This window comes from Felis catus, chromosome B4 (genome assembly GCF_018350175.1).
Source record: "Felis catus isolate Fca126 chromosome B4, F.catus_Fca126_mat1.0, whole genome shotgun sequence".
NCBI lineage: Eukaryota > Metazoa > Chordata > Mammalia > Carnivora > Felidae > Felis > Felis catus.
Window position 1 is genome coordinate 54,729,242 of NC_058374.1, and position 26,190 is coordinate 54,755,431.

At 42.4% G+C, this 26,190-nt stretch overlaps 2 protein-coding genes across 2 annotated transcripts; both read right to left on the reverse strand.

Annotated features, from left to right (window-relative positions):
• Positions 1–790: 790 nt before the first annotated feature.
• LOC101091634 (cationic amino acid transporter 3-like) lies at positions 791–25,399 on the reverse strand. The gene is made up of 3 exons (XM_045061512.1): positions 22,875–25,399; positions 1,312–3,311; positions 791–1,052 (listed from the first exon to the last, which is right to left on the reverse strand). The coding sequence occupies exon 2, from the start codon at positions 3,125–3,127 to the stop codon at positions 1,349–1,351; it is 1,779 nt and encodes a 592-aa protein (XP_044917447.1). The 5' UTR covers positions 3,128–3,311; positions 22,875–25,399; the 3' UTR covers positions 791–1,052; positions 1,312–1,348.
• LOC101088339 (cytochrome c-like) lies at positions 10,077–11,428 on the reverse strand. The gene has a single exon (XM_045061530.1). The coding sequence runs from the start codon at positions 11,066–11,068 to the stop codon at positions 10,751–10,753; it is 318 nt and encodes a 105-aa protein (XP_044917465.1). The 5' UTR covers positions 11,069–11,428; the 3' UTR covers positions 10,077–10,750.
• Positions 25,400–26,190: the final 791 nt, after the last annotated feature.

Genomic DNA, 26,190 nt, shown 5'->3' on the forward strand with positions numbered 1-26,190 from the left:
ACGGTGTCATTATATTACTCTAGGTGTACTATATAATGATCCAACACTTCCACACATTTCTCAGGAGCATCAAGATAAGTGCACTCTTAATTCCCTTTATATATTTCACCCATTTTCCTACCCACCTCCACTTTGGCAACCACCAGTTTGTTCATTGTGTTTAAGAGTCTTGGATTTTTTTTATTTGCTTGTCTCTCTTTTTTGTCTGTTTGTTTGTTTTATATCTTAAATCCCATATGAACGTTAAATCATATAGCATTTGTCTTTCTCAGACTAACATTTCACTTACACTTATATACTGTATGTCCATTCATGTTGTCACAAATGGCAAGATTTCATGTTTTTTTATGGCTAAGTAGTATCCCGTTGTTTGTATTTGTACATATACATACATGCACACACAGACACACACACACACACACACACACACACACACACAAGCCAATTTTAAACTGGGAAGAAAAATTAAATAGAAATTTTTGGAAAGAAGACAAACAGATGGCCAACAGACATATGAAAATATGCTCAGCATCACTAATCATCAGGGAAATGTAAATTAAAACTACAATGAAATATCACTTTACACCTGTCAGAATGGCTAAAATCAAAACACAAATAAAAAGTGTTGGAGAGGAAGTGGAGAAAAAGGAACACTTGTACACTGTTATTGGGAACGTAAATTGGTGCAGCCACTGTGGAAAAGAGTATTGAAGTTTCTCAAAAAAGTAAAATAGAACTACCATGAATACACTATTTCAACAACTGAATATTTATCCAAGGAAAACAAGAACACCTTTTCTAGTTTATTTTAATAATATTTTCTAAAGCCGGTAAGCAATTATGGATGCAACTGATAATAAAACAAGTAAAAAAAAAAAAAGGAAGGAAATGTAAAGACATATTCTTTGCTCCACAATAAATACACGACTCTATTCATGTTCCCCCAAACAACATGCCACGGGAGGCCTAGCTTTCCATGTGTCCAAAAGTATTCACCATTATTGTGCAGGGGACTGGACTGCATTCAGGTGTGATGATGTCAAAACAAATATGTACTGCGGGGCGCCTGGGTGGCGCAGTCGTTAAGCGTCCGACTTCAGCCAGGTCACGATCTCGCGGTCCGTGAGTTCGAGCCCCGCGTCGGGCTCTGGGCTGATGGCTCAGAGCCTGGAGCCTGTTTCTGATTCTGTGTCTCCCTCTCTCTCTGCCCCTCCCCCGTTCATGCTCTGTCTCTCTCTGTCCCAAAAATAAATAAATGTCAAAAAAAAAAATTAAAAACAAACAAACAAACAAACAAACAAAAACAAATATGTACTGCATTCCTGAGTACAAGTTCTACAGTTTAGCGCTAACTTAAGTGGGATTCAGCAACCAGGCTGTATTGGATCCCATAGCTAAAGTAGATAGCAAACCCAATCAGCATCCAGAAACCAATTGGGGCCCAGGTGCCAGCTGTCATCCGCATCATAAGGTAAACATTCACAAAGACACTCAGTAGTGGGAGGAGAGGCAGAGCAGGGACCTTAAAGGGAAGGGGACTGGAGCTCTGTGGCTGTCTCCAGATGACCCCAGTGATCCCAGTGATGAGCACCAGGAGCAGCACAACCACTGAAATCCACACTGGGTCTCCAGAATGCAGAACTGGCCACTGGGCCAGCACCAGGCAAAGAAGAGTAAGCAGCAGAGCAAGCAGTGAGGAGCAAACATAGACAACCCGGCCAGAGAGTGGAGTGGGGGTGGAACTGCCTGGAAAAAGTAGTCTCTGTAGAGTCAGCTTCTCTTCTGCAGGTCCACTCTCATCCTGCACGTCTGCTTCATTTCCCCCTTTCTTCACCTCAGGCTGATACCTGAGGATGAGAACACAAAAAGCCACCAGGGAGTAAGCTAGCCGGGTCCCAATTGACATGAAGTCCAGAAGATCAGTGAGTCCAAAGAAGAATGCCATGATTGCTGCGATAATGCCAAAGATCACAGTGGCCATTATGGGGATGTATGTGCCAGTTTGGATCCTGGCAAGGACAGAGAAGAGGAGGCCATCCTTTGCCATCGTGTATATCAGCTGACGTATGGGGAACATATAGCCCAAGAGGCTGGCAGAAAGACTACAGAAAAATCCAAAAGCTACAACATAGTAGGCAGGGGCCCAGCCAATATGGTGAAATACCTCAGGCAAGGGGGTCCCAGGTTGAAGCTGGTAGTAAGGAACCATAAGTGTAAGTGCTGAAGAGACACCAAAATACATCAAAGTGCTGATGAACAGTGAAATCACAATGCCCATAGGGATGGAACGCTGGGGGTTCTGGGCTTCTTCAACTCTGGTAACAATGTTATCAAAACCTATAAATGCATACAGACAGGTAGCTGCTCCATGGAGAATCCCATTGAGGCCAAAAGGCACAAATCCTCCAGTGCCCAGAGGCCCCAAGCTTGAGGTGTCATTGAGTCCAGCCTTTATGTAGTCCTCTTCTGTGAGCTTCCAGTTGTGCAGGTCCCCCTTAATGAAACCAGAGATGATGACAAAACTGAGAACTAAAAGGCTCACCAATGTGACTACTTTGGTAAACAGTCCTGACTCTCTAGCCCTCAGAGTCAGCAATCCGATGAGCAACAACACAAGGGCCACAACACAGAAGCCTAGAATTTCTGCAAGGACCTGGGGAACATGCAGTAAGATGTTTTCATGCAGGGTCTGAGAGATCTGGTTCCCAAACAGGTTGTCAAAAGCTAAGCTCCAGGCAAAGACCACAATGGCTGTACCAGCAACATAGGAAAAGATGAGGTTCCAGCCAGTGATGAAAGCCCAGAGTTCACCTATAGTGACATAGCTGTAGAGATATGCAGAGCCAGAATGGGGAACACGGGCACCAAACTCTGCGTAGCACAGCCCCGTCAGCACAGAAGTTAGGCCGGCCACCAAAAAGCAGATCACAATGGATGGTCCGGCTTTATCTCTAGCCACTTCACCAGCTATGACATATATAACTGCACCCACTGTAGAGCACACACCCAGGGCCACTAAATCCAGAGTGTTCAGTCTTCTGCATGGGACATCCTCAGTCACCAAATGTTCCAGCTGACGTCTGCGTAGCAGCTTTTTACCAAATCTGAAAAGTGCCTGACCCAGCATTGTAGCTGGAGTTGAAGATTCTAGGATCAGAGAGCTGCAGGAAGTGTGGAGAGCCGAGAGTCTGGAGCTGGATTCACTGAGTCTCAGTTAAGCCAAGTTGGGTTGTCACTGCTGAGTTCTATTGCTCAGGCTTGAAAGCTGATGCTTCATATTTCATCTTATATGTGCTATTCTTCCATAATGCCTAAGTAAACAATAAGTATTTACTGAACAATGGTGTTCAACCAACACTTAGAAGTCTCAGGTTACCTGTTGTAGCCCAATATCACAGAAACTGACACTAAAGGACATCACAGAAAAACCAACCTTGCTTTCCCCCAGAAAAGTGCCAAGTACTTCCCAACATTCTGCTTTTAATGAACTACATGACATATTTAAATTTGGGTACATCTCATGTAGCTTTGTGTACTAATTGAGCTATAAGACACAAGATGGCATGAATTTATTGTGCAACAATTCACATGTGGGATGTTTGGGCCATGCTTGAGCATGAATTATGGCACATTAATTCATTGACTAGAGGGCCTGATTGTAATCACAGAACTATATTTTCAAATATCACCTGAGTTTAAGTTACAAATATTGGCCCCCCAGTATTTTTTTTTTGATGGTTTTATTTTTGAGACAAAAAAAAAGCACCAAATGCAAAGGGGCAGAGAGAGAGGGAGACAGGAACTTAGTAGGCTCTGTGCTGACAGCAGAGAGCCTGATGCAGGGCTTGAACTCACAAGCCCTGAGATTATAACCTGAGCTGAAGTCTGACACTTAGCCTACTGAGCCATCCAGGTGCCCCACTGGTCTCCCAGTCTTAAAATCTTTAGCCCCAAAATCAGCTAGCCAAAGTCAGATGTCACTTTGTCCCCCTTCCTCCTCACTCTGCATCTTCCATTTAACTGCAGTGATGACAAAGGATGTATAGTCCAAACCCTTCCCTTTACCCACCTAGGCCCACAGAGTGTTGTGAGAAGAGAGGAAGAGGGAGAAAGGGGCAAGACCTTTATAACTACTTCCAAAAAGGAGAGGAGCAGGCTGTTTAGTAAGGAAACATTGGAGAGATAGGTGCAGTAGCCAACCAACAATCCATTTCTAAGAAGGGAGAAGAGATATAAAGGTGCTTTTATGAAGCAACCAGGCAAAATGTACTACAATTTTTACATCCATAGTTATGAGAGTATGATGGGTAGGAAGGAAAGAAGTAAGTCACTTAGCTCAGAAGCTCACAACCTAAACATTTTCTTCTGTCTCTTCCCTCTTTGGATTCCAGTAAAGAAGATGAGCTCATTTCTGCAGGAACTCTGCTCACTGGTCACACTATGCTCTATAAACATCCTGAACCATCTGTGATGTCAGCTGCCAGCAGCCTGGAGAATCTACCCTGCTCTGTGAGCTTATATTAAATCACTCACTTGTAACTCCTACTAGTTTTTCATAAGTAGTTATTTTTAACTCATTCAACCAGGCTTTCAATATGCCAAATATGTTTTCTTAATGAAGGAATTTGCATGAGGTTCCCTCTCCTCCCCTGCTGCTATTCAAATGGGCCCCTCCCCAATGGGAAGCAAGACTTTGAATGAAAAATTCATAGCAAAACCCTGGAAATGAATGGTGCAGAACAGAGAAAGCAAAGTCATGCAGCCCCCACTCTCCTCCCTACTCAGACTTGGTTTGGGAGAATTTTAGGAAATGTCAGAGGTTTCTAAAGATAGAAAAATCAAGTCAAAATTGAAAAGTCTTCTCTACAGATTATCAAAAGGAACTCTTGGGTTATGGATCAGACCTTCCATGTACAAATCCATCTACACTCCTTATTTGCCACCACCAGTTCCAATTTTATGATTTACTAACAAGTACATGAGATAGATAAGGGGGGGGTGGTCACTTCTTAATTCATGGAACTTTTCTACACTGTGAATGTGATTGACATGTCCCCCACCCACCCCCAGGCTTCAAATCCTTCAGTGATTCCCACTGATTTTCCTTCCTAGTCCTCCTTCCTTCATCATCTGACCTGTGATTATTCCTTCAACTTCATCCCCTGCCCAGTTCCTGCTCTAGTGGTGATTTCTACACTCACCATGTTCCCTTGTCTCTAATGCCCTCTTGGCCCCTTCACATACTAACCTCAGCTTCTTTTTCAGCTCCCAGCTCAGAAGTTATTTCCCCAGGAAGCCTCCCCTAATTCTTATGCTACCCTCCATATGTGCTCTCATAGCACCCAGGCTTCCCCCATGTGCCATTGATCTTAATGAATCAAAATTCCAGGTCAGCTTCCTGTCTCCTCAATTAGGCTGTGAGTTGGGTGCTCAATAAGTATTTGTTGAACAAATACACAAACTGAGAAAAGAAACCTGAAAGAGCACATAATCCAGAATTCCTATCTACTTGACTTTGTGATACATACTTTGTAGCCAAGCAACATTTATAAACCTGGTTCAGGTAAAAATATAAATGGTATTACTTTCCTTGTAGAATGCAAGCAAAATGAAAAGTATGAAAGGAAAACCAACTGTGATAAAACCTTGACTGTACATCATTCATGGCAGGTATAAGGCACATGGGATGATAAAGAATCGTTTGCCTTTGAGGACACTTGTTTAAAAAAGATCAGGTTGCCTTGAGTTCTACACAGCCAACCACCAACACTCAATTAGAGAATTCTTACTTTTTGGAAGGCATCACACCCAGGCCCTATAATCTAGGTGGGATATCCTAAGGCAGAGGTTCTCACTTCAGGGAACAGAGGGAGGCATAATGAAGATACCTCCGCACATTTTCAAACATCCTCTCCCTCTGGAGATTCTTGTCCAACTAGCCCCATACTTCCCATGACTGCTCTAAACTACCCAACTGATAAGAAATTGTCCTCAGTTTCAAAGGGAAGAGATTCTAAGAGCTTTCTTTTCACAATAAGCAAGCACATTTTGGTAGTTAGGAGTAAAGGCTCTGCAGGTAGATGGTTCAGGTTCAAATCACAACTCTACCACATACTGGGTGACTCTGGACAAATTTGTTCAGCCCTCAGAACTTTAGTTTCCATGAGTCAAAAGGGAACAAAAGTAATACTTCATAGGGTTGTTGTGTGGAGTAAGTGAAACAATACCTGTAAAGTAGTACTTAGCTCAGTTTCTAACAAACAATATATACTTAATATACTCTACCTGTTTAATATTAAAATCTGACCCAAGTGTCCAAACTTTAAAATCAATTAGTCTTTATAAATGTCTAACTTTGAAATCATCCACTAAAACTCAAGTCTGTTAGCTGGTCCTCCTGAGACAATGAAAACAGTTTTATTCCATATACTTTGCCTTGAAACTTAATTAGACACCGGCATAGATGTTAGTGCTAAACACATGGGGGTCGTAGGCTTACTGAATTAGATCAAAAAGATCTAATCAAAAGATGCAAAGTTCAAATACAATTATAATAATAAGTATTATTACATAATTATAATAATTGTTATATAGAATATTATAACATATATTATGATAATTATAATATATTTATATAATATAATTATTATAATTAATATTATAACAATATCTTTGTCTACAGATGCTTCATATTATTTCTGGAAGAGGCAGTGCTGGGTGCTATAGTGGCAAGAACAAGGAACATTATGTCAGAAATTTTGGATTTCAGCCCTCGCTCTTCTGCTTGTCTATATAAACCAGGGTGATTTGTCTAATCTCTTTAAGCTTCAGTTCCAGGAACCTTACTTGACCTCCCTTACTGGATCAACATGGGAATCTGATGAGAAAATATAAACTATCATTCACTGTTGGTGGGAGTGTAACTGGGCCCACCATCCTGAAGTACAACCTGAAGTACAACCTTGGAATTAAAAATGCACACATCCTCCCACCCCACAATCCCTCTCTGAGGTAGCACTTAAAGGAAACTCCCAAGTTCATAAGGAGACCCACATGAGCACATTCATCACAGGACTATTTGTGGTAGCTGGAAGTTGGAAGCTATGCAAGAGTCTGTTACTAGAGGAATATGTAAGTAAAATGTGTCCTATATGCATAATAAAATATTATACAGCAGGTCAGAGAAATAAGCAAATTTACAGACAGCAACTTGGGTAGATCTCAGAAACAATGTTAGGTAGGAAAAGTAAAAGGGGAATGAGGTGTAAGGCACAATTCCATTTATGTACATTAAAAAAAAAAAAACAGCCATGGGTTTCCTGGGTGTCTCAGTAGGTTAAGTATATGACTCCTGATTTTGGTTCCGGTCATGATCTCACGATTCTTGGGTTTGAACCCCAAGTCAGGCTCCGCACTGACAACGTGGAGCCTGCTTGGGATTCTCTATTTCCCTCTCTCTCTCTGCCCCTCTTGCACTTGCTCTGTATCTATCTCAAAAATAAATAAACTTTAAAATGAAACAAAACAAAACAAACAAACAAAAACAGCCCAAAAAATATTGTATGTTGTCAAGGATACACATATATCTGTTAAAAATGTCACATAATTCTTGTGCTCAAAACCTTCCACTGTTTCCCTTTTTATTCAGAGTAGAAGCCAATATCTGCATTTACAATGGCCTACAAAATCCTCCAGTATTTGTCACTGACCCAGCTACCTCTCAGTATTCTGTTTCTCTCTTCTCCCACTCATTTTTTCTCTAGCCACTAGCCTCCTAATATACCAGGCAAGCCCTAACTCAGACCCTTGGTACTTGATGTCCCCTATAACTGTACCACTTCTAACCTAGATATTTGGATAGTTGCTCCCTTAACTGCATTTTGTGAAAAAGTACATTTGTAGCACAGCCTTCATTAGTCACTCCACTCCTAGCCACCCACAACATACCTTATTCACCACCCTTTTTTGTCCATAGTACTTAATATTTAAGATGCTATATGTTTTACTTATTCATTTGTTCATGATTTGTTTCACTCCAAAAGAAAGTAAGTTCTATTAAAGCAGGACTTTTTCTTTTCTCCTGGCTGTATTCCCTGTACCTACAGCTGTGTCTGACGTATAGTTGGCACTGTGTAGTTGTTGAGTGGATGAATGCATCTAAATACACATATAGACCATGGATTGAAAGAGTATTTACTAAATACACTAAAGCAAGTGCCTCCAGTGAGGAGGAGAAATAAGAATAGAGATAAGAATGAAAGGGGAAAAAATGCATTTATATAGGGCCTAACAGGAAGTGATGGTGCTAACAGTCCACCACTGAGGGAGGGTGGACTCCACTCTGTACTTCAGGTTCAACAAAGGAATTGCATGAGGTGATGTTGTGAGACGACCTAGTTCATTGCCTAATAAATGGCAGGAACTCAGTAGATTTAAATTGAAGGAACTGGAATCATGTAATTGCCAGGACTTGGAGAATACAGAGAAGAAATACCTGCTAGAAAGAGGGTGGAGAACAAGGAACGATGGGACACCCTTCCTACCAGTTCCCTCTGAACCCATTTCCTTTTCCCCAATTCCTCTTTCTCCTCCAGCTCCTTTAACTGTTTCTGGATGCTTGTACCACATTTCTCCGTCTGTGGAGCTGTCTCCAGCCACCTACCTCCCAACAAAGACACAACAGTGATTCTTAACATTTGTTGAATCACACACCCTTCTGAGGTTGACCACCTCAAAAAAATGTTCTACACTCTCCTGAAGTCTATCCATGGATCATGAGCCAGAATCCCAGAGGAAGACCATCTGAACGGCAGGGTGAGAGAGGGGTAAGGCTTTTGATCATTTGTTTCCCTCAACTGTGTTGTGCATGATGGTCTTTGTGCTCTTCCCACTTTTACTGAAGATGAGGGAAAGAGGGCTACAATAAAGTATGTAAATACCAGAGAAGCATCCCAAAGAACAAAACATCTGGGAACTAAATAATAATATTTTATGATTCCAACAGAAGCAGACAGAACAATAGATGAACAAGCAAACTTATAGAAGGGAAAGCAAATCCATGACTGGGAATCCTGAGAAAGCCTACCACAAATCCAGTTGATAACAACAGAGAAACATCAGCCTCAAATACCATGATCAGAAATGCTCTTGCTCCGTGCAATAACCTGTGATTATTCCAATAGCTTATATTCAGTCCAGACTCTCTGACCCAGCTGTCAGAGCCCCACATTAATTCTCCCCCTACCCTCAGGTCCATCACCTCCTTCCTAACTCAGCTCCTCACATCCTTGTTTACTGTTCCTGGAATGAGCCTTTGGCCTAGGTAAGTTACCTGCCCTGCCAGGGATGCCCTCCTCAGTCCTGTCTAGTTATTACAGGACTATCCCTTCTCAACCTCATCTTACATTTCCCCCATTCCATGTCTAAAAAGACTCTCCTAAACTGATTCCCGTCTCCAACTATCCTCCCCTTCCTGCCAGCACTTACAGCCCAACCTGATGCTCAGTTGAAACTAACTTTCCCTTTCTGCATGTTAGTGTCCTGGGTGTGTTGTTTAAATTCTTTTATTGCCTAAAAGTTTTCAGTGGGCAGGACCAGGATCCATATACCTCCTCTTCTGAATTCCACACTTCCAGCCCCAATATTCACTACACAGGACTAGGATTTGCTCATAATTTTAGGAAACAACCATACAAGGCACTTAGGACAGAAAAAAAATGAGTATATAGATGTATTCATTGACTAGCATATCTTGAGATTCCTATAAGTAGGATTTTTTTTTTGAGAGAGAGAGAGAAAGAGAGATTGCAAAGGGCAAACCCAGGTGGAAACAGGAGATTATAACATGCACTATCATAAACATTAAAAAATTTTAAAAAGGGGCACCTGGATGCCTCAGTCCATTAAACATCTGACTTCAACTCAGGTCATGGTCTCACAGTTTGTTCGTTTTGAGTCTCACATTGGGCTCTGTGCTCACAGCTCAGAGCCTGAAGCCTGCTTCAGAATCTGTGTCTCCTTCTCTCTCTGCCCCTCCTCTGCTTGCATTCTCTCTCTCTCTCTCTCTCTCTCTCTCTCTCTCTCTCTCTCTCTCAAAAATAAATAAACATTAAAAAAAAATTTTAAAAACAATATGCACCATCATTTATTTCAAGAGCAATTCCTAATGAGGGCCCTGGGTCTGTGAATCTCAGTTTAATTAGGAAACTGTCTCTCCCAAAGATGGTACTTGCTTAGGGGGGGTGCTTAAAGAATTGCAGAGAGGGACCAGAGGACATGAAGCCAGGTTGTATGAAATAATACCCCAGGCTTCCCCTTTCCTCCCTCTCCTCCCTGGGTTTCTCTCAGTATCTAAGCAACTTCCAAACTCCAAAACAAAAGTTCAATCCCATGTCCCCAAGAAGAACCACTGTCAAATCCAATATCCATCCACTAAATTAAGGCCTTTTTGCTTTCCCAGCCAACCCTACCCACTCTTCTTTGTCCTGGAGGTCATGTGTACACTCCTCTAAGAAGGGCACTGCCCTCACTCTGGACCTTTCCCTTTCAAAACATTTTTCCAAAGCAGTAAGTTCCACTGCTTCCTGTGGTTGGATGTTAACACTCCTGCCAATCAGGGAGTTGGCCTTGTGGCTTCTGAATAGCTTCAAAGAGAGTTTGGATACGAGCTGCTTCACTAGAAGTTTGATAAAGACAAAAAAAAGTCATGAGACATTTTTTGTTTTGTAATAAATAAGGCAGTGGCCAACTATTACTCCTTAGTAGCCTTTTTGAGATAAGCTATCAAATCTGCTCTTTCCCCTGCCTTCTTAATGCCAGTGAAGATCATTTTTGTTCCAGGGATGTACTTCTTGGGATTTTCCAAATACTCCATCAGTGTCTCCTCTCCCCAGGTGATGCCTTTGTTCTTGTTGGCATCCATGTAAGAAAATCCAGGGGCTTGACCTGTCTTTTGCCCAAATAAACCATGGAGATTTGGCCCAGTGTTGTGCTTGCCTCCCGTTTCCACAGTATGGCACTGGGCACACTTCTGAACAAAAATCTTCTTGCCCTTCTCAACATCACCCATTTTTAAATCAGGTTCTGGCTGGCCGAAGTCCGGGGTCTTCACTTCCAGGCCTGCTGTACCCGCGTGGGCCCCACTTGCAGCACCTGGGCACTAACCTCGGCCCCACCCATATACCCACCAAGGCAACTGTGTGCCCCTATGGCTGAGCTTCCCCTGCCCCTGCTTCAGCCTCCCTTCGCGGCTTTGCGCTCACTGCTCTTTGGTTGTGCGCAAAGTGAAGGTGCCTGCTCACAAGCCGGAGGTCCAACTCTCTCCAGTAAGTGTGGTTTTAAATTCTAGTTCAGACATCTTACTTATATCTGTTGATTAAATCCTGGCCATCATTTCTTCCTATTCTTTGTTTTGGCGTGAATTCCTCCATCTTCTCATTGTGGAGGAAGAAAAAGATTAATAAAAATTAAAAAATGAAAACAAAAAAAACAAATAAAGGAAGCTAGATATTAGGTGTGTTTTGGTCTGCTTATTGAGAAAAGCTTGATAGAATAGAGAAAAAAAGAGAAAGGGAAAATGTTAAAAAAATAAAAAAGTTTTCAACATAAAGTAGAATAAAATAAAGAAAATGAAATGGAATAAAAATTAAAAAGTTAAAACAACAAAACCATAAAAAGAATTTTCTCTTTCTTTATACAAGAAAGAAAAAGAAAATAAAGAAAGAAAAAGGAGAACAACCTAACCAAAAATGGAAGTAAAGAAAATGAACAAATAAAGGATCCAGCACACAGAATGAAACCTAAATGAAGTTACATCCAGTTTCTTCTATAACTGAAACTTTGCAGCACACTATAGTCTGCAGACTAATAAGTCTGTGAAAGGGGTTTGTGCTGGTCTTCTGGGGCTGTGCCTGGAGGGCACAGGTGGATGGGGCTTTGTGTGAGGGCCCCTTCTTCACTTGGTGGCACTACTTAGCTTACTAGGGTCATCTGTGTGTGTGCACACATACACATGCTAGATGTGAAAATGGCTTCACCCAGCTCCCTAGTCTCTGGCACAGGAACCCCTTGCCCTCACCGACCTGCAAACTCCCTCCTTTTTCTCAGGTTTTCATCTGCTCCCCACCTCTTCCCTGTCAGTGTCCAAACTGTGTGTCTTCCAGGTGGCACCTTCCTCCAAAGTTTTATCTGAGATGGAACTGTGTTTCAAAAACCCCACACTTCAGAGACCACTCCACTTGGACCCATGCCAACTCTCTGGGAGATTGGTCTTGCCCAGCAATGTCCAGGTGCCAGCTTGTCCCAGAAAATATTAATGCAATTACACTGTGGCAGAAGTTCAGAGATTATGACACATCACAACACACAGCCTGTGCAACACACAGAGGGCAGTTTTGCTGTCCTTTGGCATCTTTGTTCCAATACCACAGCAAACATGGCTGCTCTCTGGGGTCAGCCTGGGGTTTTGCTAGTGGGGAGGCCATATAACCTCTATCAAATGCACTCTAATCAGGGGAAGTACTTCTTCTCATGTGGCACCCCTCAGAACACATTGCCTGCTCCAAGGAATTCATCCTACTTCCTCACCACAGCACCGCCAGGCACTGAGCTCTGAAACTTCACACTCTGCACTCCACTGTTTATAGAATCCTGGCAGCAATGAAATCCTCTCCTTTTTCCCTGTCAGTGGTTTCTGGGAACAGATTTTTTGTCCAGTCCCTTGCGAGTGTTTTCACTTTTTCTCTCCAGCTACTTCCAGGGAGAGTGCTTTACTTGTGCAATCCCGATGTGCTTCACTCTCCCCCTTTCTCTCTGTCTTCTCTCCATGAAAATGGCTCCCTACACTCCAAGGCTCTGCAGCTTTTCTCTCTACCAAATCACTTCTCCATACCACATACCTGGCAAGTTCTCTGGCTCCAATTATGCAGAATTAATTGTTCTGTGAATCCTCAGATCAATTTCTTAGGTGTTCAAAATGGTTTAATGCTGATATAGCAGTGTTTCAGGGATGAGACAATCTCAGGGTTCCTATACTACTCTGTCATATCAACATCTCCGTCATGAAAACCACCTATTTTTGAGAAATAACAAAGAGGCATGTGGGGCCAGGACAGAATAAGTAAGGGGGAAGCAGGAGAGGATGATCAAAGAGAGAAGCAGGAAGCCTGATCCTTCACATAGGGTCTGAGAGTCACCGTGAAGACTTGGCTGTTACTTTGGGTGTGATGGAAACCCTAGAAAAGCTGATACTTTTACATGTTGCCTACTGATTTTAATGTTTTGTGAGCTAAGTATTGGGTTCTCAGTTTTAAACAAGGCATGAAAATAAGTTTTGCAGAGCTCTCAATAGATAACTTGTGGGTCTGAAACAAAATGAGGGTTGAACATGCTGTGTTCTTTCATCCGCCTCCCTGACTAGATGCCAAAGAAGAGATTCCATTCACCAGCATGGGAGAATAACATGATGAATTGACTTGACTGAAGCTGTTCACTTTCTGGATTATCTCTAGACAGGACTCCATAACTTATAAATCAAACAAAAGTCATTTTAGCATCACTCACTATTTAATGTTATTCTCTAGCATTATTGTGGATAATCAGGAGCTGACATGAAGATAAAAAGATGTCTTTCTGTAACCTGGTGAAAATAAGGACTGCAAAGATAAGGGTAGGTAGACTCTCAGAAAGAGGATAGGAATCATGTGAATCAGGCACTGCAAGCCTTGAAGAATTACATTCATGAATCCAGTCCCAAGCCCCAGATGCCTCAGGTAGAACTGTCAGAAATGTCTGAGATGCTCAGAGCTGGAGAGAGAAAGGCCCCAAATGGAGGCCTGAATACACATTTCTGAAAAGTAAAGAGTAACTGTCATAACCTCATTTCCCCCCAGGAAACAGGGATGAAAGCGTCTATATCCAAATGGTAAATCCAAAAAGTTATATATTTTCTTAACACAAATCAAGAAAGAATGGCCACCCAACCACCATTTATAAATGTTAAAAAAATACACACTTGTGTGTGGGTGGGGGAGAGATGAAGTGTAGAGAAGGAGAGAATTATGGGGTTGTCCCAGCTGGGAAAGTAGGAGAGACAGAAGTCCGTTTTCACTATGGCATTCTTAGGATTCTAATGGGGGTGAGGGGAGGGAAATATAGTAAAATCTGGAAGTGTAAATAACTAATTTCTCTTGGCAAGGAAACATGCCATGTACTCCTAGTTTCTGTGTGCTGTGTTTTCCCAGCTAAGGACCATCTACTCATCCTCCACTCTCAACACACTATGATCACTACCCAGTTCTAGGGTAAAGAGACTCCACAGATTGCCTCACATCATAGTCCCAATCTCATTTCCCTTCTCTCTGGGATCATTACAGAGGTCCTGTGTTATCTTTAAGACTTCAAACATGTATAATAAAAATGGGAGTAGCCCTCAAGTAGCAAAATAATAGACCTAAGTGGCAGTGAACATCTTAGGTCATTCATTCATTTAATAAACATTAAGCACCTTATAAACGCCAGTCCTAGTGCATGATGCTACCAACACAATAGGGAAGAAAAAGATGTGCCCCCTGCCGACATGGCACTCATTGCTGTCAACAATGTTCTTATATAAATTGTGTAACCTGAATCTAATGATAAAAAATGATCAGTGTACAAAGCAACCTTCCAAAGAATATTGATTTGTTATAAAACTGACCTGTACTGTTCAAAACTGTCCATGTCAGGAATGACAGGCTGAGGAACTGTTGCAGATTAAAGGAGAATAAAAAGACATGACAATCAAATGCAATGCAGAATGCTGGACTGCACAGGGATTAGGCAGAAACATTCTGCTATAGAAAAACTGGACATTTAGTAAACTTTGAATATGGGTCATATTTTATTCACACACACACACACACACTGGAGATAGCAAACAAATGTGGAAAATATTAATAATTTGCTCAACCTTGGTAAAATATAAATGGGTGTTAATTATACTATTCCTGCAACATTCTGTAAGTTGGATATTTTTCAAACTAAAAGGGTAGAAGAAAAACAAGAATGTCCCCATAGTAAACGTTATGGATTCTTTTTCCCTGAATGCCCTTTATAAACAACCTTCCCATTATACTTGTTTGGAATTGAATCCCACCCTGAATGATCTAGCCCCAAATCAGGAACTTTAGATGAGAGGAGTGGGTAGGAAGATAGAACTCTCTTGGCTTTGATTTACAACCAAAACTCAACAGCAAAAATTACTGGAACAAAACCACAACCATGGCTCATGTTAGCACGGTTTTTAAAATTCCATATCCTTACTGTCATTTTGTAGGGCGAACACAGACTAATAAGCCAGGGCCCTAGACTTCAACTCTAAAGGCATTGGGAAACACGTGCATGGACATGAGGCAGAGAAAAATGGGATCTGGCAAATAGGGGTACGAGGTATATGTGCAAAATTTAGGGATACATTGAGGGGGACAAAGAGAACCAACATTTGTTGAGCTGCAAGTAATGTGCACATGCTATTTAATTTAACCCTCATAACATCCCAATTAAATAAGTATTATTATTTCATTTTACAGACTGAGAGGTTAGACAACAGTCCCAGGCTCACATAGCCAGTACAAAGAAGAGCTGGAATTTGAATTTTGTTCTTTATTATTTCAAGGATGATAATCTTTCTACTGCATGCAGCATGCTACCTCCACAAAGAGTCAAGACTTCAGGGAATAACTATTAAAGGAGTATTTGAGCCAGTTATTTTATCTGTGCCAGGGTTACCTTCTGCTAATCTCTTCCTTTTCCTCACAAATAGATACTGATCAGCCAGAGCTGCAAGTACTGGGACCATCAAATCTGAGAACTACAATTAAATCTTATCTTGCTAAACTCCAAACCTAACCTAGGGTCAAATGGTCTCCAGACTATGCTTTTAGACACCAAGTAAGATTTCAAAGCATCCATGTAGTTATTCCAAATGTTCTGGGATATGATGTTACAGATAATTGTAATTCCTACCCACAACTTCAGCCCATCTCCTCTCACTTGGATTTTTGTGGAAATACAGGGTAATAGATCTCTAGATGCCAAATATAAATTGTCCTCCCACGACTTCTTTCATCATCCTATTCTTTTATCCAATTTTTTCTAGTTATTACCTCATTATTAAAATGAAATAAACCCACATTCATGCAGTTAGGGAGCACTGGAGAAGAAAATGAAACCTTGACTCTCATTGTGTAAAGGAAGATGGAGAACAGACATTTTCTAAAATGAGAGCCCAATGGCAGGAAGATGGTTACAATTTCTTGGACAACCTAAATATCTCTAGTTTGGGATCCCAAACCTCAGCCATCACCCAAGTCTTCCAGACAACAGTCTGTTGGCACATAGTGTTAGGAATAATCTGTTACAAAGGACAGCCCCAACTGGAACATAGGAGGTTAGAATGCAGATGGTGAGAGTTTAATGACTATAGTTTAACAAAACATTTTTTTAAGCTTCCTAATTCACCTGGCTATTTGCTACCCAGATGTGGCTGCCAATCAGGCAGACTAGGAATGTGTGCCGGAAACTGAAATGTCCTCTTATCCTTAACCCAGAAGAACCAGTACCAGAAAAATGTCAGCTCGCCAATCATTCCAAAATTTGATTAACCACTTTCAGAGCTAAAATGACAGAGTGTTGCTGCAATAGGACTTCAGCTATTTCAGAGTGATCATTCTGACTTGGTTGTTGTTGAAAACAGGAGACCTGATCTGGTAGAAAATATAAAATGGGCATTAGGATTACCCATTGTGACCCATGTCTGTGACCAGCTCTGAGCTCACAGCACCTAAAGCAAAGTTAGTATTTATTAATCACCCATGGACATCAGGCACCAGTAAGACCTCTTTGTCTGTTTTTGGATCTCTTCAGTATTTTTTTAAGTTATTAAGGGATATGAACTTGAGATAAGGAATAATGGGCATTATGAACATGATATTGGTACAGGAAGATCAACAGAAAAGATAAAGGGTTTCCTTTCTATTTTGGTTTCAAAAGGAAGAAAACTTCAAATATATCCAGAAACAAGGGGATTGACAAAGCAGCCTCTAAGGATCCTGACCTTATTTGGGGAAAGTGCATAAAAATTTGGAACAAATCTAAGGAATTCCATCTGAACTCATTGGTTTCAGATATTTGGGGATCACCAACCTAGACCTCAGTTCAATTCAGATGACATGAAATCACTTAGACATTTAGAACCTTGTCCACAGTAGACCTGTATCTAGTAACTTCCTATGGTTTGCAAATACTGCATGTCTAAGGCCAGCTTCCTGCCATACTCTCTGGTTCACCCTCCTGCTCCATAAAATTGGTAACTCTGAACAATGAGATGCCCTCAGCTCTCACTAAGATTCACCCTGCTGCCCTTGAAGGCGAATAAAGCCCTGAAATACATTCTTCCTGATCACTACATGCAGCCGATAACTGAAGTGTAAGTTCTCTCTACCCTCCTTCTGGAAAATGACACTTTCCTCAAGTCTTAAAAAGACACACACACACACACACACACACACACACACACACACACACACACTCCCAACCAACCTGCAGTTTCCTCCTCTCTATTAAGTCCAAACTTCTAAGATTGTATTGCCAACATTCTCTTTTCACTGTTCTTCTACCACTTACTCCTACTGTTAACTTTTGTGGCTCCTGCTTGGACAGGACAAATCTTTTCCCACACATGCACATCTTGCTATCATTATTATCAGCCACCACAGAGACTGCCTTTCTCTGCCTAGAACAAGCTTTTTCCAAATTTCCTCAACATGACCCTCCATCCCCAAGCTTCTCTAGGCACACCTACAGAGATACCTGATCTCTCCAGTATTCTCCAGTATGCTCTCCTTGCCCCCTGATCTCCCCTCATTAATGTCCACTAGCCGAGAACTTTGCCCTAAGTAGACACCCAGTTAAGGAAGAGGGTAGGAATAGTGGGTGGTGAGGTGGTACTGGGAGCAGAGCTTCTGCCTGATGGTGCTTCTGCTTGCCTTTCCTTCCCCAGCTGAAGCCTAAGGTACAGAGAATTAAACAGTCACATCCAAGGAAGTCCCAAGATTTACATCTCAGTTTGGTTATGTCAGAGATCCAACACAACAACTGAGGCCCAAGTCGATTTCACCGCAACAAAGTGAAAGTACAAAGGAAGTAACCCAAGTCAGTTGAAACAAAGTGTATTATCTGTGATCTTTATGATTTTCTCCAGTGTCATCTCTTTGATGTTTGACAATTGAACAGATAGACAACACAGAGTTTTATTACTTCCACTGCTTTACTTTATTTGGAAAATAAGCCAACTAATGCTTTGGCCTTAGGCTACATGACATAAGACTGAAGCTGCATAATTGCATTTAAGGCTAGCCTGAAGAAAGGAGGAATGTACAATGCTCAAATGATTGAATGGTGTGTAGAACATGATTTCACTTGTTTCAGGATTTTAGGAATGTATCTCTGAAATTTCTATAGATTCTAAGTTCCTGGAAAAAAGAATTTTCTCTATTTGCTACCATTTTTCCTGTAGTGTCTGTAAATAACTACACAAATGGATTCAATGTACTTTGAGCTGGGTCTGAGTGAGAAATTTGATCGTTCCTCAAGTAGAAGCCACATAAAATTTCTAAGTGAGAAGGACTGGATTCAATCTTTTAAAGATAAGATTTCAACTAAGCATAAATGAATACAAGGGAAAATTCCAAGTTAGAAAATTTAGGCACCACACTGATTCTTTGTGCAAAAGAACTCTAGCAAAATCAACATTTTTCTTCCCCTTAAATTATCAACATCACCACTATTATGCCAAAATCATAATGCATTCAGTTACACACAGTGCAAGAACAATGGTGGCAAACACAGAATACCCCTGTCTGGGAACTTACAACCAAGGGCATTTCGTGAAGACCTCCACCCTGCCAAAATAAGTGAAAGATACATAAACTGTGAACCAGGAAGGGTATTCCTCAGTCACAGCAAGAGTATGCCAAGATCCCAGATGGCTTCCTAGTTGATGGAAGGTAAGAGTAGTAAGGACCTCATTTTCCAGTGTTGGCAAGACTACTGAGTATGTTCTGTGCACCATGAGTCAACCTGAGAATGCTGCATGGAAGAGAGAGGAATTACCCCCATCTCGGCCTTGTGTATATCTGTTTCCCAGGAAAACATCAGTTCAAGCTACATTGTCAGCCTTGGACTTACTCTAATAAATAGACCCCCCCACACCAAAAACACAAAACAAACTTCATCACATCTTGAAATAGTAAATCCATTTTGCCTAACTAAACAGATCCAGATAAATATTTGCTACAGATATTAGTAAAGATCTAGATACTAAAATATAAGAATAATATAAAAATATTCTCATTCTTGGTCTGTGCAGAAAAGGAAAGGAGAACCCATTGCAATAGTAATAAGTGTGTTTCTTCTCCTCTGGGGATAGAGAAGTAAAGTTCAGGTAGCTTCCCTGAAAAGTTGGAAAGAAAGCTGAAGTAACCAAATTCAGCTCTTACTAAGGAAAATAAATATCCGAACTAATCTCCCAGGAGTCTTCTGAGAACAACCTCACCAAATGGATCACTTACCAGACATCCTCCCAACTGTAATCTCACTTTGTGGTATACTTTGCATGTTACTTGAAAGCAACCTTTGTCTCCCTTTCTAAAATAAAAATTCCTTAGGGTAGAATCTGCTTCATTTTTTCTCATAAGGCTTGAAACCCTTATTATGCAAGTAAATATTACCAGGTGCAACCAAGACTTCAGCTTGAAGGCATGGCAACCCCCAAACTCATTAGACCAGGAGGAAACACATCCACCTCCACCTACTCATCTACCTACCCAGCACCCCCAGGCCTACACCTCTCAAATACCATTCCAGTCTGGCAGAAGCTGAATTCTGAGTCAGTGAAAACCTATCCTGATGCAAACTAACATGATCCAAACAAACTCTATGTAGATCAAACACATCCAGCCAAATATAGACCCAAATCTATGTAGATGTAGAACAAAACATGTCTGCTTCCTTCCCACAATGGCAGTGGAGTCCCTGGTACATGCACACACTACATTAGTATCATTTAACCGTTATTTGGGTATACAATCAGAGAGCCATAACTTTTCTAGAGGTTGTGTAGACTCCATATTTTCTAGTATCATTCTAGGATGGTTGTGAAAAGGCACCTTTTCATAGTCATTTTGGGATAACTGCAGAGAAGACAAAGTTAAAAGCAACATTCCGCATTCATGATTTAACACATTCACAGGTTTAATTTCAATCATAATCCATGTTTTGAAATTCTTAATATTTCAATCACACCAAAACAAGATAATCAACTTGACAAATCAGAAAGCTTGAGCTTCTGCTTCTAAAGTTCTTCAGAAATTAGATGCACTACCAGGAAGAATCAGAATTATAATTTCCATACAAGAATAAGAAAGAGATCTGGGGAATGCCAGTCTGCACATGCAGTTAAGGGATTAGAGAGGGATGTGATACATTGATGTCAGCAGTGAAAATCAACTTCTTCTCTTCTTCCCCCTATGCTTCTCCATGCCCTTTTCTCAGCCCCAAATCCTTTTTTTTTTTTTTTTTTTTTTTTTTAAATTTTTTTTTTCAACGTTTATTTATTTTTGGGACAGAGAGAGACAGAGCATGAACGGGGGAGGGGCAGAGAGAGAGGGAGACACAGAATCGGAAACAGGCTCCAGGCTCCGAGCCATCAGCCCAGAGCCCGACGCGGGGCTCGAACTCACGGACCGCGAGATCGTGACCTGGCTGAAGTCGGACGCTTAACCGACTGCGCCACCCAGGCGCCCCAATCTCAGCCCCAAATCCTGTCAACACAGAACACCTAATAAAAGTTCTCAGGAGAAACCAGTAGAAGGAAATCCATCTGGCTGTCTACATTATTTTCCAAACAACTTAATGTAGGATGGCCTTTATCTACAGTGAGCACTGATCAAAAACCACTTTTTCCAAGAAGCTTTGTTGAATACTTTGTTCTTCCCCCAAGCCCTTCCTTTTCTTGAAGGCACAGATTCTAGAAATCCATCTAATAATCCCATCTATCACTATACTCTTGTCTCCACTTTTAGACTAGTCATTTTGAGTGGTCAGAACCGCTGGTTCTTTCTTCTGTGTCCCTCTTCCCAATATACACTCTCAATAATATACTGCACACAAGGTGGCTTTGGAAAGCCAACTATCTCTCTGGTTATCTTCTTTCATATCTTTAAATGTGTCCTTCTGTCCTCCCATGTAAGGACTCAACTGTCTCTTTCTCTCTATCCTCTCTCACAAGACTGTGCTTGTTTCCCCTCATAGCCCTGCTGTACATCTTCAATATCTCCTTTGTAATATTAATTTGTTTGGCTTTGTTTTGTTTTAGGAATGTCACCAGATTATCTGAGTCATATGAAAGTTGTATCATGACTCAAAGTACTGTGTTCTTATCCAAATAATGGTCAATATGATTTCTCCATCAAGACCCATCTGTCTCACCCCAGCTCAGGCATTATAATCTACAACAAATAACTTCTGGCACCACTTTTCAAGGGACACTCTATCTATTTTTCCTTGTTCTTTCTAATCCCCACTCTGCTTTGTGATTTCTGCAGTAATAAAAGAAAAAAGGGATGAGAATAAACCAAAAGAATATAATTGAAAAACTATTTTGATTAATTTGGAATATACTTGTTGAAGAAAAATGGACTTTCCACATGATTTTGCTAAACTAAGGTTAAAATGAATCTGCCTTCTGGAAGCACATAATATGTCTCAGTTGATAATGGACAGAAGTTGCCCAAGAATTGCCAGAGGGTAAGAGAAATACAACCTAGAAATAAACATTTGCCACATATAATCAATAAAACAGGTGCTGTGCTTGGATAAGTGTTATCTAGGCTTCTGGTGTTTGGGTTCTGTCCACATGTACATGGAAGTTAGGACGAGGGTGGAGAACAATTTAATATTCCCATCGCCTTTAAAATTAAACAGTTGCAAATATATTTTGGGATAACGGCAAACTGCCTTTAGGAGACCCAGTGTTTTAAGACCAATAGGGAGCCAAACCCCAGGGGAACTTGGTAAAATTGCCTGCTACACCCTGAGCTTGCCTATAATCAATCCCCACCACAACTTTTGAAAATTAGATAAGAAAGGCAGGGAGAGACATTCAGCAGTTGTAAAAATAGATATCTAGCTCTTTGAGCATAGAGGAAGAAGTCCCTCAAATCCTCTGTCATGGTGGTGGAACACTTTATACAGCTGACCTACTACTCTGAAAAGTCCACAACAATGTCCACCCTAAGAGGATATGATACAGAGACTTAAAATTTCCAGTGAGAAAACATGGCAAAACACGAAGGAAGCAGCAAAGCCAGGTGGAAGAATATTCATTAATTCAAAGAACAGGTCTAAGCATACAATGTGCTGGGCGCTGTGGGAAAGACAAAGATGGATAAAACAAGCTTGGCACCAGGTCAGAAAGGAAAGGCAAGGGAGGAGGACAGGGCAAAGAAGTAGGAAGGATGCCAGAGAAGGTCAAAGGAATAACCTCTCCTAATTAATATTTTCCTCAGCAGAGCTGAGAAGGTTTCTGGTCTAGAGGAGAAGAGAGTGCAGGCCTCTAAACCACTCTGACCCCAGCAAACCTACTTGCCATTCCCAAACTCTCAAGGTCTCTGATCTGCACTGCCCTCCCCCCATCCAGAGTCTGGTTCTGGCGCTATGAAATACCCTCTGCTCTAAAGCCCGAGTCCACAGTCGGTGGAACTCCAGGCCAGCCTTCTTGCTCTCTGGCTCTGTCTGCATTTTCTTGCTAAACTCTGTAAATAGGAGAAATCACTTACCAGGTGCTTTTCCTACCCCAGAGGAGGAAGACCTGAAAGAAAGGGTAAGTAAAACCCAGGGAGAGGGAAGTTTACCCAAGCAGAGTCAGGACCAGGAGTGGAGCTTAGCTGGGCCCACAGGGAGTTGGGGCCATCCCAAGGCAGGGCCTTCTGGAGGTGGAGCCCATGAGAGGCAGGGCCTTAGAGAGGCAGGGCCCTCGAGAGGTGGGGTCCTCAGGAGGAGGGCCCTCAGGAGGCGGTCACAAGGGAATGGTAAAGAGTGAAGGAAGTAGATTAGGCAAAATCTAGAGGAAAGCTGGAGGAGGGTGATGGAAGACTAGTGGGACCCTATATGAGTGACTTGGTGGACTAAGAGCTTAAGTGGGACTTTGTTGGAGACTTTTTGGAGGCAAGATGGAATTTAAAAGGAAACAAGCTTCCCAGGGTCCTGGGTTTGGAGGAGGTCCTGGTTGGCAGGAGGAGAGTGAGGGAAGCCATGTGGAGTCCAGCCTATGTCATTTGGAGGCCACTCCCAGATCCAGCTAAAGAGTCCTCTAAGCAGCTCTTTAAAAAGGATGGAAGCACCCCCTAAAGCTGCCTGTTCCAGAATCTCCTACTAGTTTCCTCTATCATCACCATCCATCCCCGCCCTCTCACCCATGTTTCCCATCACTCCAGGAATAAAATTAAAAGAGATCTGGCTTAGGCTTCACCATAAAGGACTTTCTGAGATAGTCATTCATAGTTTGTAGCATATTTTAACTGAATATACATTGAGCATTGTGCTGGAGAATATATATATATATTCTCTGTCTAGAGAGCTTCCTGCTCTAAGTAATCAAAACTAGGGCTGCCAAGACCCTGAATGGTGACCAAAAGAAGGTGCCATCTCATTCCCCTTATTTGTCTTTCTCTGCCTGACTTATTTCCCTTAGCATAATACATTCTACTTCCATACACGTTGTTGCAAAAGGCAAGATTTCATTGTTTTTGATCGCTGAGTAATATTCCATTGTGTATCTTGCTGAGCAATGTCCTGGTACCAGCTTGTCCCAGAAAACATTCACCCAATTTTGCAGTGGCAAAGGCTCAGAGTTTATGGTAAATCACAACACACACCTGGTGCCAGGCTTTGCTGCACTCAGCTGGTATCTTTTCACTATAGCAGTAAACGTGGCAGCTCTCTGGGGTCTTCTGTGACTTTCGTCCACAGGGAAGCTGTATGGCCTCTACCAAATGCAGTCCAAGCAGGGGAGCCACTTCTCCCCATGTGGCACACAGACCACTCATACCAAGCTGCCTGCTCCTGAGGATTCGCTTTCCTTCCTCACCAGAGCATAGCCAGACACTGAGCTCTGAAACTTCAGACTCTGTGCTCCACTGTTTATAGAATGCTGGCAGTAACGAAACCCTTTCCATTCTCTCTAGCAATGGTTTTGGGGAACAATGGTCTGGGGAACTTCCAGTTCCCTGCAAGTGTTTTCAATCTTTCTGTCTAGCCTCTTTCAGGGATAGTGCTTTACTTGCATGATCCCAATGCGCCTCACTTTCCCCCCTTCTCTTTCTCTCTCTGTCCTCTGTGAAAATGGCTTCCTACACTTGGCAGCTCTGTGGCTTTTCTCTCCCCCAATTCACCTCTCCACACCACAAAGCTGTCATGTTCTCTGGCTCAAATTATGCAGATTTTGCATGAATTCTCAGGTCAATTTCCTAGGTGTTTATAATGGTTTGAGGGGCACCTGGGTGGCTCAGTCAGTTAAGCATCTGACTTGATTTTGGCTCAGGTCACCATCTCTTTAGTCTCTGAGTTTGCTGTATTCCTTACCACAGCGCTAATTCTCACTGCATTACCATGCGTTATATCCTGAAGCTCCTATATTATTTCCCACATTTTACAGGTGAGTAAGTCCAGGTGAAGATGGTACATGGGGAAGAACATGGCTGGTATTCCAACTCAGCCCAAGACCTCTTGCTTCACAACCAGGGAGGTCCTGGCAGAGACTGGGAGCCAGAAGGCAACACCTGAACCTTTACAATAGGAAGGAGAGGAGGAAATAGGTCGAATTGGAGCTCTGGCATGTCCAGAAGAGACCCCACGGAAGAGGGTGGGGGCAAAGGCCAGCAACCACACCTGAAACTGAGCAAGAAAAGAGAATCTGATAAAGAATCAGGGCAGAAACACAGCTAGGACTGGGACTGAGACTGGGAGGCAACATCAGCCTCAGGCAGAGTGCAGAAGGGTGGAAGGAGGACCTGCAGGGGGAGACCAAGGCAGAGGTGACTTGGAGGAACCAGCCTACAGAGTCTAGGGTGCCAGGGAGGGAGTGATAGCAGCAGAATGGGGGAGAAATATAAAGTCCAGGCAAAAGTGTGAAAAGCCTGAGTGAAGGAGAGACCATGTGGAAGTGATGTGGGACTGAGGCAGGTAGAGGAACCCAGGGTGAGAGGCAGTGCTCAGAGAGGGGGAAGCAGGAATAAGCCTCAAAGAGCACAGGGGAGGGGCGCCTGGGTGGCGGCAGTCGGTTAAGCGTCCGACTTCAGCCAGGTCACGATCTCGCGGTCCGTGGGTTCGAGCCCCGCGTCAGGCTCTGGGCTGATGGCTCAGAGCCTGGAGCCTGTTTCCGATTCTGTGTCTCCCTCTCTCTCTGCCCCTCCCTCGTTCATGCTCTGTCTCTCTCTGTCCCAAAAATAAATAAACGTTGAAAAAAAAAAAAAAGAGCACAGGGGAGAGGCATAGGATTTGGGAAGGAGTGAAGACAGAGAGAGGGTGTGTGTCTGTGTGTGTGTGTGTGCACGCGCATACACACACACACACACGGCTCTCATCGCACTGGACTCCCAGATCCTGAGAGAGCAGTAGAACCCTTGTAGCAGAGTCTGCATCCCAGCCTCTGCAACCTCTACCTGCCCCTTCTCACTGCCTTCCTCTCTGGCCCCCACCTCCTCCTTTCCCTTCTCTGTCTCCCTCTCCTCCCTCTCTGTGTGCACTTCTTTAGGCTATCTGCTCTGCCCTGGCCCTATGCCCATGTATCTGTTTGGCTCTGGATCCATGGCTTTCAAACCCTCTGAGCCTGATTCCAACTCATTTCTCTGCATCCATGTTTATCTCTACTATCTCTGACCTCTGGGTGTCTCTCTGTGTCTGTCTTGGACCTTTCTCTCTGCTCTCTAGATGATCCCCTCTTCCCTCCCTACCATCTCTGGGTCTGTCTCCTTGTCTCTCCATTCCACTGTGGACTGTTTGTCTCCTGTTAGTCTTGGCTTGAATTTATTGGGCCTTTCTGTCCCTGTCCCTGTGTCCATCTCCCCCCTTCTGCCTCCCACATGCTGTCCTGTG

Excerpts from the sequence above, each read along its gene's own strand:
- LOC101091634 (XM_045061512.1), bottom strand. The coding sequence starts at position 3,127 with ATGCTGGGTCAGGCACTTTTCAGATTTGGTAAAAAGCTGCTACGCAGA.
- LOC101088339 (XM_045061530.1), bottom strand. The coding sequence starts at position 11,068 with ATGGGTGATGTTGAGAAGGGCAAGAAGATTTTTGTTCAGAAGTGTGCC.